The sequence below is a fragment of the Phaseolus vulgaris genome, chromosome 2 (genome assembly GCF_000499845.2).
Source record: "Phaseolus vulgaris cultivar G19833 chromosome 2, P. vulgaris v2.0, whole genome shotgun sequence".
Lineage (NCBI taxonomy): Eukaryota > Viridiplantae > Streptophyta > Magnoliopsida > Fabales > Fabaceae > Phaseolus > Phaseolus vulgaris.
Window position 1 is genome coordinate 18,612,068 of NC_023758.2, and position 15,006 is coordinate 18,627,073.

The 15,006-nt window shown below is 45.6% G+C and overlaps 2 protein-coding genes across 2 annotated transcripts; both read left to right on the forward strand.

Moving 5' to 3' along the window:
• Positions 1–9,356: 9,356 nt before the first annotated feature.
• LOC137809141 (uncharacterized) lies at positions 9,357–10,022 on the forward strand. Its single transcript, XM_068610279.1, has one exon. The coding sequence runs from the start codon at positions 9,357–9,359 to the stop codon at positions 10,020–10,022; it is 666 nt and encodes a 221-aa protein (XP_068466380.1).
• Positions 10,023–10,354: 332 nt separating this feature from the next.
• Positions 10,355–11,005, forward strand: LOC137809142 (uncharacterized). Its single transcript, XM_068610280.1, has one exon. It carries the CDS (start codon positions 10,355–10,357, stop codon positions 11,003–11,005), a length of 651 nt encoding a protein of 216 aa, XP_068466381.1.
• Positions 11,006–15,006: the final 4,001 nt, after the last annotated feature.

Genomic DNA, 15,006 nt, shown 5'->3' on the forward strand with positions numbered 1-15,006 from the left:
ATTCACCAATATTGCTAATAAGGAACAAAAATCCAATCCACCCAACTTGTCTAAGCCAAAACCCAACCAAGATCAATTCCTTTTGCACTCAAACTTTTGACACGTCATTTTGGATGCATTTGTGACAATTCCCCACCAAGGTTGCTCAAAAACCATGACTTCACTTATTGACCAATTTTGCTAGCAAGGCACAAAAAGCCAATCTACCCAACTTGGCTCAGCCAAAACACAACAAAGATCAATTCCTTTTTGCAACCAAACTTTTCACACCTCATTTTGGATGCATTTATGACAATTTCCCACCAAGATTGCTCAAAAACCATGACTTCACTTCTTCACCAATTTTGCTACCAAGACACAAAAACTAGGCAAAGCGACCAAACTTGGCTAAGCCAAAACCCAACCAAGATCAATTCCTTTTGCAACCAAACATTTCACACCTCATTTTGCATACATTTGTGACACTTCCCCACCAAGATTGCTCAAAAACCATGACTTCACTTTTTCGCCAATTTTGCTACCAAGCCTCAAAAAGCCAAGACACCCAACATGGCTAAGCCAAAACCCAACCACGATCAACTCCTTTCGCAACCAAACTTTTCACACCTCATTTTAGATGTATCTGTGACAATTCCCCTCCAAAATTGCTCAAAAACCATGAATTCACTTTTTCACGAATTTTACTACCAAGACACAAAAACAACGCCAAGCGACGAAACTTGGCTAAAGCAAAACCCAACCAAGATCAATTCCTTTTGCAACAGAACTTTTCACACCCCCATTTTGCATACATTTGTGAGAATTCCCCACCAGTATTGCTCAAAAACCATGACTTCACTTATTCACCAATTTTGCTAGCAAGGCAAAAAAAGCAATCCACCCAACTTGGCTATGCCAAAACCCAACCAATATCAATTCCTTTTTTAACAACACTTTTCACAGGTCATTTTGGATGCATCTGTGACAATTCCCCACCAAGATTGCTCAAAAACCATAACTTCACATATTCACCAATTTTGCTACCAAGGCACAAAAAGCCAATCCACCCAACTTGGCTAAGCCAAAACCCAACCAAGATCAATTCCTTTTGCAGCCAAACATTTCACACCTCATTTTGCATATATTTGTGACACTTCCCCACAATGATTGCTAAAAAACCATCACTTAATTTTTCGCAAATTTTGCTACCAAGCCTCAAAAAGCCAATACACCCAACATGGCTAAGCCAAAACCCAACCAAGATCAATTCCTTTCGCAACCAAACTTTTCACACCTCATTTTGGATGTATTTGTGACAATTCCCCACCAAGCAAAAGGAATTGATCTTGGTTAGGTTTTGCCTTAGCCAATTTGGGTGGGTTGGCTTTTTGTGCCTTGTTAGCAAAATTGGTGAAAAAGTAAAGTCATGGTTTTTGAGCAATCTTGGTGGGGAAGTGTCACAAATGTATGCAAAATGAGGTGTGAAAAGTTTGGTTGCAAAAGGAATTGATCTTTGTTGGGATTGGCTTAGCCAAGTTGGGCGGATTGGCTTTTTGTGCCTTGGTAGCAAAATTGGTGAATAAGTGAAGTCATGGTTTTTGAGCAATCTTGGTGGGGAATTGTCACAAATGTATGCAAAATGAGGTGTGAAAAGTTTGGTTGCAAAAGGAAATGATCTTGGTTGGGTTTTGGCTTAGCCAAGTTGGGTGGATTAGCTTTTTTTGCCTTTGTAGCAAAATTGGTGAAAAAGTAAAGTCATGGTTTTTTAGCAATCTTGGTGGGGGGAATTGTCACAAATGTATGCAAAATGAGGTGTGAAAAGTTTGGTTGCAAAAGGAATTGATCTTGGTTGGGATTGGCTTAGCCAAGTTGGGTGGATTGGCTTTTTGTGCCTTTGTAGCAAAATTGGTGAATAAGTGAAGTCATGGTTTTTTAGCAATCTTGGTAGGGAATTGTCACAAATGTATGCAAAATGAGGTGTGAAAAGTTTGGTTGCAAAAGGAATTGATCTTGGTTGGATGTTGGCTTAGCCAAGTTGGGTGGATTGGCTTTTTGTGCCTTGCTAGTAAAATTTTTAAATAAGTGAAGTCATGGTTTTTGAGCAATCTTGGTGGGGAATTGTCACAAATGTATGCAAAAATGAGGTGTGAAAAGTTTGGTTGCAAGAGGAATTGATCTTGGTTGGGTTTTGGCTTAATCAAGTTTGGTCGCTTGGCCTAGTTTTTGTGTCTTGGTAGCAAAATTGGTGAAAAAGTGATGTCATGGTTTTTGAGCAATCTTGGTGGGGAATTGTCACAAATGTATGCAAAATGAGGTGTTGATGGAAACCAAGTAGAGGACGCCCAAGCTCGTGACGCCGAAACCCAAGAAGGGGCCCAAGCCCAAAGAATATCTAGGAGCATGGCAAGAGCTTTGGGACAAGAGTGTCAAAAGATGACTCTTCTTATTTCTATTGAATAGTGTAGGTGGTGTGGATATTAAATAAATAGGTGTGAATGTATTAGAGAGAGTCACATTGTCCATGTGACTTAGCCGGGGGGTGTAGGTGTCATATAGGAGGTGCCAAAACTAGAAAGGAAGTCACACCTTCCTCATGCTCTAGTTGGCGCCATTTTATTGTCATTTAGAGGGGAATTTGAATTTGATTTAGCTCCTCATTTCAGCACCTCTTAGGCTATCAATAAGGTGTTTGCCTTTGTAAAATTCAGAATTGGAAATTGGATATAGAGAAACTCTACTCAAATTGACAGCGAATTGTGCGTTTTGGTTTCTCCTTCTTCCATTGCCTTATCTTGTGTGCATTGGAGAGCTTCAAGTGGCGGCTTCCTTTCACTTATCTTGGAACAAGGACTCCAAGTGGCGTGATGCTGTTCCAAATTCTCATTCCAGCCGAGCTTCATTCCATTAATGTCATTCCTTTCATCTTTGATTCTGCCGGTTGACCTAGCGCAAGAGCGTTGCCTCGTCACGATCCTCCTCACCAGCTTCACACCACGTGCCCTTCAAGTCCACACCACAGATAGTCTCTCTGAGAACCTGAAAACACAAGATGGCGCCTCTGCGGCCGGTGGCGCTCCGACGCTCAAGTCAGTAACAAGAACACCCAAAAACTAAGAGAAAATATATTCTGCAGAACCGTACTAAAGTGCACACAACCCTAGCAATGAGCCGTAATAAAAAACGTACCTCTGCACATTCTGTTAAGTTTACCTTTATAGCTAGGTTTTTTCTCTCTCCAGGTAGTTACGCTTTGGACGCGTGGCTCGCATCCAACCCTGCACGTGTCACCATCTGGGCTGGGGTTGAAGGTTGTACCCAGCCCTACATGTGTCATCATCTGAGCAAGGATAACTCGAGAGTCATTTCTATATTGCATCCAACCCTACACGTGGCATCATCTGGGTTGGAGGAACAGGTAGCATTCAACCCTACACGTGTCGTCATCTGGGTTGGGGGTAACTTGAGCGCTATTTCTGAATAGTAGCCAATCACACGGCTAAGTCTCCCACTCAAGGAGTAAACTGGCAAGTAATACGCTCTGGAACACCACCAGACAAGGCGAGTATCGGATGCAACTGAATACACCATCTTTGTGATATCGATTGTCGCGAGTGGCACCTTCCTTACTGCTACGCCATGCATGCTCTGATTGAGGAGACCTTGCCATCGACGAATGTCCGGTCTGGGAATCCTGTCGCTGATGGGCAAGTTGTCCCCTTCAACCCACTCGACCTTCACATCCCATGCTGACGCAACAATCATCTTAATAAACTTACACGCCTGAACTTGCTCTTCGAAGCCACCAGCAGCTTCAACCAGGTTTATTGGGAAAAACCAGCGATGTGCTTCTTTCGGCGATGTCAAACCACCTGATCAACCATTATTCAACACGTCGATGACACAGAAATCCGGCGACAACCGACTATGTGCACCGCAGAACGCCACTTACTCGAACGACGATCATGTGCCCTACAGAACGCCACTTCCACAAACGGCGACTATGTACACTTCTGAACCATCCCTCTTTCTCTTGTCCACGTGCCCTGCTGAGCACGCCCCACGCTGTCACTTGCTGGACACGTCATCACACCCGGTGACCTGGTCGGTACAATCTGCTTTTGCAATTTCATTCGGTAGTTTAGCATCTCTTTAGTGTTCTTCTCCTTTCCACCGATTGTTCTTGTATTCCTTGTGTTGTTCTTCATTTTTCTTTTCGGTACCTGTTGTTTTTAATTCAATTGCGTTTAATATCTTGTTCCATGGATGTTTACAAGGAGATAACACTCTTATTGAGTTTGGATCATCATTTTGGAAGGCTATGTCTCCATTTCTGACTCCTTAAGCTTCCTTGATTCCATTTATGTTTTCAGCTTGTTGTTTTGTTGATGTAATTTCATTTTCATTGTTTAAGCACTCTTTGATCCTTGATTTGTTGTTTTCATTCTCATATAATGTTGTGTTCAAGAGTTTAAAAGTGTCTATGTTCAATCCAACTTATATCATGTGGTATCTAGAGCTATGGTTGTGTGGAAAAAAAATTTTGAGTTGCTGGACACTTTGATTCTGTTTTTCTTATTAGTAATTCTGTTTTTGTGTTTTTTTTTAGTCTTTCTTGCTGTTTTAATTGTTGTTAATTCATTGTGCTTGAGTCATTTTATTTTTTTGAATCCTTACATGTTTTGTCTAGTCATGTTTTTTCCTATAATGTCATCAATTCCTTGTAGTATTTTTCTTGCTATCTTAGGTTGATTGCTTTTATTTGAGTACAAATTTTGGTTTCTGTTTTTCTTGATCCTTTGGTGCATTTTATTTTTAGTTTTCAGTTCATGCTTGTGTATTAGATCTATACAAGTTCTTAAACATGAATTCTCTTGTGTCTTTTGAAGTTTCTCAATTCTGTTTTTTATTCCAGTATAGGTTCCTCTGTTTTTCATACAAACGTGCTGACTCTTTGGTTTATCAAATTTTCTGTCTTTATTGGAAAATTCTGAAATTCTGGACTTAAGTAGTTTGAGGTGTTACCAAAAAGTGAAAAAAAAAATAAGTACATCAAAATTCAATATACAAAAAATATGATAAATGAAATACGAACAGTGTGTAATTCTGTCGAAAAAAATACGGTAATCTGGCAGTGATTTTGCAAAATTTATCACAATTAATTTGATTACTGTTTTTGAGTGATTCCAGTGCCAATTTTTAGATAACATCTTGAATTTCCAGTGGTTAAAATTTCACGTTGCAGTTCGCTTTCTACAGTTCCAGTTAACTTTTTAAGTCACGCACGGTTTTAACAAAAAAATTCCAGTAGCATTGTTTTTGTTTTCTTCATCTATTCTAGTACTATTCTTTAGGACTGCTTTGTGTGCTATATTTTCATTGTGTGCCTTACTTTTCTTGCTTTTCTTTTAATTCATATTCTTTTCCAGTTTTGTCATATATTGCATTTTGTTTTGGTTTAGCTTTTCTTGCTTATATCTTTTCTTGATTGTCTTCTTGTTTCCTCTATGTTTTGTGGTAACTTGTTCTTAAGTGAGTGTGGTTTGCTTTGACATTTTTCATTTGAAGCTCATCCAATCCACAAGAGAGGTTTGGTTAAGGAAAGAACACTTTCTTGGAGTGGTTTGAGAACATTCTTTTGGCCTTTTCCAGCAAGCTACATCTTACTTTATTACGCCATGCAATGGTGGCATCAAACTCTCTTGGACATTGACCTACACAAGAGACCGCCCGTGGTCTCTTGGGATGATTTCAAAGCTTGTATACGCGCTAGATTTGTGCCTCCACACTTTAGGAAAGACCTATTGTTGAAACTCCAACGGTTTCATCAAGGCACGCTAAGTGTGGATGATTACTTTAAACAACTAGACACGCTTTTAATTAGAGTTCATATGGAGGAGAGTGAGGAAGCTAAGATAGCTAGGTTTGTTAGTGGCCTTCGAAGGGACATTCAAGACGTGGTAGAACTACAAGAATATTCTTCATTGCAAAATGTAGTTCACCTTGCTAGTAAAATTGAAAATCAACTTGCAAGGAAAAATGCTTTCAAAAATTCTTCTAAAGATAGCTACTACCACTCTTCTTGGAAAAATAAAAATAGTTCTTTTTCAAATATCCCTTCTAAGGACTCTACTTTCAAACCTAGAGATTCTAAGCCTTCCACTTCCACTTCCTGGCCTAAATCACCAACTAAATCATCTAGTAAGAAGTGTTTTAAATGCTTAAGTTATGGACATATTGCTTCTAATTACCCTTCTAAACGAAATATGTAAATGCATGATGGGGTAGAGGGTAGTGAGCATGAGTCCGAATCTTCTAGACATTCCTCACCTTCTAAGTGCCCTAGTGAGAATGAGAGTGAAAGCCCACATGAGGGTGACCTATTAGTAATAAGACGCATGCTTGGACAAGTTTTAAAACCATTTGATGAAACTCAAAGAGAAAATATCTTTCATTCAAGGTGTCTTATTAATGATAGGGTATGCTCTTTAATTGTGGATGAGGGAGTTGTGCTAATGTGGCAAGCACAAGAGTGGTAGAAAAGCTTGGATTATCTACCATTTCTCATGCCAAGCCCTACAAATTACAATGGTTAAGTGAGGTAGGTGAGATTGTTGTTAACAAACAAGTCTTCATTACATTTTCTATTGGTAAATATAAAGATGAGGTCTTGTGTGATGTTGTCCCAATGGAAGCCACACATATTCTTTTAGGTAGGCCACGACAATTTGATAGAAAAGTTTTTCATGATGGCTTTACCAACAAAATTTCTTTTAACTTCCATGGGTACAAAGTCATTCTTAAGTCTCTCTCTCCAAAGGAAGTACATGAGGACCAAGTTAAAATGAGAGAAAAGAGAGAAAGAAAATGATAAAAAAAGTTCCAAGAGAAGCCTTCTTATGTCCACACAACAAGTTAAAAAGGTAATAGTTACTCAAAAGCCTATTTTTTTAGCTATTCCTAGAACTATTGAATGTGAGTCGGCTAAGGATAGTCCCACATGTTTGGACAATTTAGTAAGGGAATATGAAGATGTGTTTCAAGATCCTCCTAAAGGCTTACCACATCTAAGAGGGATTGAACACCAAATAAACTTCATGCCCGGGGTTTCTTTACCAAATCGCCCTGCATATAGGACCAATCCCCAAGAGGCCAAAGAGATTCAACAACAAGTTGAGGATTTATTATTGCTAAAGGGTAGGTACAAGATAGCATGAGCCCATGTGCTATGCCTGTTATACTTGTCCCAAAAAAAGATGGGACATGGAGGATGTGTACGAATTGTCGTGCTATAAATAACATTACCATCAAATATAGGCATCCCATCCCTAGGTTAGATGACTTGTTGGATGAATTACATGGGTCTAAAATATTTTCCAAAATTGATCTTAAGAGTGGTTACAATCAAATTCGAATTAAGCATGGTGATGAATGGAAAACCGCTTTTAAGACCAAATTTGGTTTATATGAGTGGTTGGTCATGCCTTTTGGCTTGACTCATGCTCCTAGTACCTTCATGCGACTCATGCATCATGTATTAAGAGCATTCCTGGGCAAGTTTGTTGTGGTTTACTTTGATGTTATTCTATATATAGCTTCTCTTTATAAGATCATGAGTCACATGTTAGACAAGTCTTAGAAACTCTTAGGAAGGAGAAGTTATATGCTAATCATGCTAAATGTTTCTTTGCATTAGATCATATAGACTTCCTAGGGTTTGTGGTAAGTCATAAAGGGGTGCATGTAGATCAAATAAAAGTTGCAGCAATTCAACATTGGCCTACACCCACCAATGTCAATGAGGAACGAAGTTTTACTGTCCCGTCCCCGGGCGTTGACTAAAGTCAAAGTCAAAGATACGATGGGACCCATTGAAGGGCCCAAAGAAGGAGGATGAGGCGTCGCCAAGAGGAAGAGGCGTCGCCAAGAAGAAGAGGCGTCGCCAGGACGTTGATGGCGTCGCCAGTATAAGACGCTGATGGCGTCAGCCCCCAATACCCACGGGTAGAGAAGACTGTGGAGGGGGCGAAATCGCCAGAAGTCAAGTTAGAGGGGAGAGAAAGATGGCTTCAAGACCATAGTTTCAATACCAGTGGGGAGTACACCGACTCGTGAAGCCCACGCCACCTCAGGGTGCTCCCTGGGATAGATACGACCCAAGAGAGGGTCATGCCCAGGGACGAACCAGGGGTGTGGTACGAGAGGAAGGTAGATACACTCCCCGGGTGAGTGACTGAAACCTGGGGAGCATGAGTTGGCACCCAGAATGTCACCCCCTGCGCCAACGGCACTTCGAGAAGGAGGGAACTCACGCGACAGAATGTTCCTAAGATTGGGATACGGCGCCACGGGGTCCCTCCACGTGTAACAGTAATCAAGTCAGAGAAAAGATCATGAGTCAGATATAGTAAATGAGGAAACATTGTTTCCTCATTAGGTATGTTTTATTTCAGTTAACGCTTTAAACGCTTTAAAAACACTTTAAATGCCTCCATTAAAGGTTTTAAGGAAACGTGTTAAATACGCCTTAAATGCACTTTAAGACGTGTTTAATGCAGGGTGGCATTAAAAGGGTTTTTGAAAGTTCGAAGCGGGGATCGGACTTTTGGCAAATTTTCCCCAGAACACACTCTAGTTGCTTGCTCGAGCCCTCAGGTTACGCACAAGGGACTAGAGAAGGATTGTTTTCCATAACCAGAAAAAAGTACACAATATACAATTCTTTACCACCTTCAGAGTGCCTTTCCCGGTGCTTCAATACGAAGGTGCAGAGTTTTGGTGTTTCTTGCCAGCTGACTTGAGCGTTGGAGTGCAAACGGCCGCTAGGGCGCCCATTTGTTCACTTCTTTGCAGGTGTTCGCAGATTACCAGGAAAGGGTGTCCCTAGCAGACGAGCAAGGTCGCACAGAAAGACATACCCAGGTCAACCGGCAAGAACATTTGGCGCCCACCGTGGGGCCGATTTAAAACATCAGTCCCATCACAGGTTTCAGACCGACAGTAGCAGAGAGTTTATCAAAGCCACTGTAACGTCAAGCATGAGGGCCATGAGACAAGGTTCCGCGCGCGCTGCGAGTGAGGAAATGACCATGAAGCAGGTCACGGACATGATGCAAGGGTTGCAGGAGGAAATGGCAGAATCAAGGGCGGAGCAAGAACGCATGCAGGCGAATCTCGCGGCCTCTCACGCGAGAAACGAAGAGCTCCATCGTATGAATGAGGAGTTGCGCCGTGGTTTGGGCAATAACCAAGGGCAACGTGACCTAGATGAGACCGAACGTCTCACCCCACCAAGGGAGTTTTCCACACCATTCTCGTAGGAGATTCTGGAAGCAGTGATCCGCAACACGTTCGCTGGGCCCAAGGTGATCTTCACCGGGATGGAAGATCCTGAAGCACATCTCACTGCGTTCCACTCACAGATGGTGCTAGTAGGCGGCTCCGATGCCCTGAGGTGCAAGCTTTTTATGAGCAGCCTGACAGGAATGGCCATGGATTGGTTCATCAGCCTTCCAAACGGCCATATCACCTCCTTCCTGCAGCTGTCGCGATTGTTCAGGGAGCAATACCTAGCGAACAGGGCCCCACCGCCCGTTTCATATGACCTGTTCGACGTGAAACAGTATCAGGGTGAGACTTTGAAGGAGTACATCAACCGTTTCGGGGCTCAAGTAGTAAAGGTTGGTACTACGGAAGAGCCCATGATCGTGTACGCGTTCAGGAAAGGCGTGTGTCCCGGCCCCTTTTGCGAATCCAGCATTCGCAATCGGCCCAGGACCTTTGTTGAAATAAGGCGTCGCACGGTGGAGCATATTGCCTCTGAGGGAGAGGTGTGTGAGAAGCGCACGAGCGTCGCACCCTCACACCCGAGGGCACAGACACGGGCTCAACCCGTCAGGGTCAACGAGACCATGACGGGGAGGAAGAAGCAGGAAGGGAGACCCCTTACGAGGCCAGAAAACCCCAGCCCAGCGGTCAAGCGGGAGGAAATCGTCCGGTCAAAGAAAGAGCCAGACCAGCGAGGTACGACTTTGTGGTGGAATTGAAGGACCTAATCGTCGTGCCTAATATAGCTGAAAGGTTGAGGCGACCGACGAAGACTGACAAGTTGCTAGGGCCTCGCAAGGACTCTTGGTGTGAGTTCCACGAAGCTTTCGGTCACCACATCAACAACTGCCTATCACTGGGGTACCAGCTGGACGAGTTAGTAAAAAACGGTTTCCTGAAGGATTATCTCGCTGAACCCGCCACAACTGCGGCCCTGTCGGAACCGACAGAGGATCAAGCGCACGAGATGCCGATTCATGGTGAAGTCCACACCATTTTTGGTGGTTTTTCGGGAGGGGGGCCCACAGCATCCCAACGTAGGAAATATGCGATGGGAGTAAATTCGATTGATGAAAGAATCTCAGGTGACCCGTGGGAGTCAGACCTCGTGTTCACGAAGGCCGACCTACGAGACGTCGTCCCCCACGACAATGACCCCGTGGTCATTTCGGTTGTCACGGCTGGAAGAAAGGTGCACAGGGTCCTAGTCCACCAGGGGAGTTCCGCAGATGTTATGTTCTGGTCGACATTCAACAAGCTTCGGTTGTCTCCCGACCTTTTGAGGCCCTACACCGGTTGCTTGTACGGGTTTGCAGACAACCAGGTGGAAGTACGTGGCTACTTGGAGTTAAGGACGACATTCACAGATGGAGCGTCCTCACGCACTGAAAGCATCCGGTACTTGGTTGTAAACGCCAATTCAGCCTACAACATCCTGTTGGGCAGACCGGCGTTGAATAGGCTGAGAGCAGTGGCCTCCACGCGCCACATGAAGATGAAGCTGCCAGACCTCAGTGGCAAGCTGATCGTCATCAAATCAGATCAAGAAGAAGCGCAAAAATGTTATAAAAATAGTTTGAAAACAAATAGGGGCATGTTCATGGTGTTCGAGCGTCCGCCGAGTTCAGACACAGCGATGGAGGTAGAACCCTTGAACGAGGCGACGCCAACGGAGTCAACGCCTGGCGAGGCCGCACCGTAAGGGCAACGCCTAAAGCAGACGCACGCACAGAGGAGAGGCATGACGACACTTCGCCCATAGAAGAGGCGACGCCGGGAGACCACTACCGGGCAACGCCCCCTAAGGAAGATAGCAGGGACCAGCGTGGTGGAGAGACAGATTGGCGGCAAAACGTTCAAGTTGGGGCGTTTGTTAATCCAAGAAGAACAGGACGAAGTGGCGGAGGTGATTTCGTGTCACTTAGATGCTTTCGCATGGTCCGCCTCAGACATGGACGCCTCGGTCCGCCCCGTGCGACAGAGGAGGAGAAAGTTTAACGAAGAAAGGCGGCTCGTGGTAAGGGAAGAGACGCAGAAGTTGTTGAGCGCCGGACACATCCGGGAAATCCAATACCCCGAGTGGCTAGCCAACGTTGTCCTGGTGAAGAAAGCAAACGGGAAGTGGAGGATGTGCGTGGACTTCACGGATTTGAACAAGGCGTGCCCCAAGGACTCATATCCACTACCCAGCATTGACGCCCTGGTGGATAGTGCCTCGGGTTGCGAGATGCTGAGTTTTTTGGACGCTTTTTCGGGTTACAATCAGATCAAGATGCACCCGAGGGACGAGGGGAAAACACCGTTCATGACAGAGACATGTAGCTACTGCTACAAAGTGATGCCGTTTGGGTTAAAGAATGCGGGCGCTACCTATCCGAGGTTAATGGACAAGGTCCTGGCGCCCATGTTGGGGAGGAACGTGCAAGCCTATGTAGGCGACATGGTGGTAACTTCGCGTGATAGAAGGCGACATACAACAGACCTGGAAGAGTTGTTTGCCACCATCTCAAAATATCGCCTCAAGCTGAACCCTGAGAAGTGTGTCTTTGGGGTTGAGGCAGGAAAGCTTTTAGGTTTCATGCTTACGGAAAGAGGAATTGAGGAAAACCCTGATAAGTGCGCAACCATCATCGCTATGAGAAGCCCGACATCAGTGAAGGAAGTGGAACAACTGACAGGGCGAATGGCAGCATTATCAAGGTTCATTTCTACAGGAGGAGAGAAGGGACACCCCTATTTCCAGTGCCTCAAAAGAAATAGTCGCTTTGCGTGGACCGACGAGTGTGAAGCAGCTTTCATCAAGTTGAAAGAGTACTTGGCGACGCCACCCGTCCTTTGCAAACCAGTGGCAGGCGTGCCCCTCCGACTATACTTTGCGGTAAGACATCCTAGGCCCGTTCCCACTAGCGATAAGACAGATTAAGTATCTGATCGTCGCCATTGAATACTTCACCAAATGGATAGAGGCGGAGCCCGTGGCCCAAATTACTGCGTGTACCGACCAGGTCATCGGGTGAGATGACGTGGACAAGAGAAAGGTGGGTGGTCAAGCAGTCAACATAGTCGCCGTGTGTAGAAGCGGCGTTCTGCAGTATACATAATCGGTTATCGTCGAGATGTGTCACCGCCAGAATGATTCATCGCCCAAGAGAAGGACATCGCCTAAGCAAGACGTCGCCCAAGCGAGACGTCACCCAAGTAAGACATCGCCCGAAGAGTCAACCCGCGTGACAGAAGCATTTCGCAGAGAAGAGGGCCCACACGATAGAGTAACCCTAAGTTGGGTGGCGGCACTGTGGGACCCTCCGCACAGAATAAAAGATCAAGTCAAAGGGGCACGTGACAATGCCGACGTTCTCATTAGAGATCTCCAATGAAGGCTGCATGCATGGCACGTGATTAATTAGGGCACCCACGAAGTATGATGGCGCGAGAGATACGGCGCTCAAGTTAGAACCCAAGCGGCCACAAGGTTATTCATTGCACTCCAGATAAGGGAAGTCCATGTGCCAGATACACTCAGATCCTAGGAATAGCGGCGCAAGGACCTTCCCCAAGGAACCCTAGATAAGAGTAGCAGCGCAAAGGTAAACCCTAGTTTTCACCTATATAAAGGGCACGAAGAGCCCTAATAAGGTACGCTTTTACAGTTACACAAGTTTTAACCTAATTCTCATAATCACACAGAACACAAACCCTAGTTGTCTTCGCAGCAGCCCGCAGGGAGCACAAGGCAATTAGGGCAACACAGTTTTAGACACACAGTTTCAGTCATTGAGATTATCATACAGTTTTCAGTCACTTTGGTGTTTCTCGCTAGCTGACTTGATCGTCGGAGTGCAAACGGCCGCGAGGGCGCCCTTTTGTTCACTTCCTTCAGGTACTCACAGACGGAGCAGGACAAAGGTGCCCTAGCTCGCGAGGTCAAGCCACGCATAAAGACGACCCAAGTCAACCGGCAAGAACATCTGCAGGACGCAATGGCAGCCTCAAAGGTGGAGCAGGAGCGCATGCAGGCGGATCTGGCAGCCTCTCAAGCAGGAAACGACGAGCTCCACCACGCCAATGAGGAATTACGCCGTGGATGGCGTGGCAGAGACGAGCCTGAGGCTGCATCCCCACCCAGGGAATTCACAACACCGTTCTCACAGGCAATTTTGGAGACAGCGATTCCCAACACGTTCACGGGACCCAAAGCGACCTTCACAGGGGTAGAGGATCCCGAGGCACACCTCACGGCGTTCCACACACAGATGTTGCTGGTAGGCGGTTCAGACGCCGTGAGGTGCAAGCTTTTCATAAGCACCTTGACGGGGATGTCTATGGATTGGTTCATCAGCCTCCTAGAGGGCCACGTCACGTTCTTCGCCCAACTTTCACAACTATTCAGAGAGCAGTATCTAGCCAACAGAACTTCCACCCCAGTCTCATATGATCTTTTCGACGTCAAGTAGTTTCAAGGCGAAACCCTAAAAGAGTAGATAAGCCGTTTTAAGGCGCAAGTGGTGAAAGTAGGCACCACGGAAGAACCCATGATCGTGTATGCATTCAGGAAGGGGGTACGTCCCGGATCTTTTAGTAAAACGCTCAACTGCAGTCGCCCAAAAAATTTCGCTGAAATAAGGCGACGAGCGGTAAAGCACATTGCCTCAGAAGGTGAGGCATACGAGAAGTGCACGACCACTGCACCCGCGCGGCCCAAGGCACAGATACGTACGCAACCTGTTAGGGTTCACCAAGCCGCCACGGAGAGAAAACACTTAGACAGGAAGCGCGCATACGAGCTAAGGAGGATCCAGCCTAGGGGTCAAGCAGAGGAAAGAAGAGAAGGGTACAGGCCACAACTTCGTGATGGAACTCAAAGATCTGATTGCGGTGCCCAACATAGCCGACAGGTTGAGGCCACCGGCGAAGTCTGACAAGATGCTGGGACCCCACAAGGAATTGTGGTGCGAGTTCCACGAAGCATTTGGGCATCATATTAAAAATTGTTTAGCGTTGGGTCACCAATTAGACGAACTCGTGAAGAATGGCTTCCTGAAGGACTACTTGGTGGAGAAGCAGACAGGACAATCGTCAGTTCCGCAACGGGCAAGCGGCGAGGGACAGCAGCACGAGGTGCCCATCCACGGCGAGGTCCACACCATAGCGGGTGGGTTCTCGGGCGGTGGATGTACGACATCGCAACACAAGAAGTATGCTAGGTCCATAATGTCAGTGGAGGTTTTTGAGGATCATTCGCCCGATGTGGACATCACGTTCACCAAAGAAGACCTCAGGGATGTTGTGCCCCACGACAATGATCCCATCGTGATCTCACTCGTCACGGCGGGAAGGATGGTTCATCGAGGACTGGTCGATTAAGGGAGCTCGGCAGATGTGATGTTCTGGCCAACTTTCGAAAAGTTACAGTTGTCCCCAGACCATCTGAGGCCCTATGGGGGCTGCCTATACGGCTTTGCTGGTATATTGAGTTAAGAACGACATTCACAGATGGGGTGGTGTCGCGAACAGAGAAGATCAGGTACCTGGTCGTGAATGCCCCCTCAGCATACAACGTCCTGTTAGGAAGGCCAACGCTCAACAGTATAGGAGCTGTGCCCTCCACTAGGCATATGAAGGTCAAACTACCTTCGATGGAAAGGGTGGTCATCACCATCCGCTCTGATGAAAAGGAGGCAAAGAAGTGCTACGAATACAGCC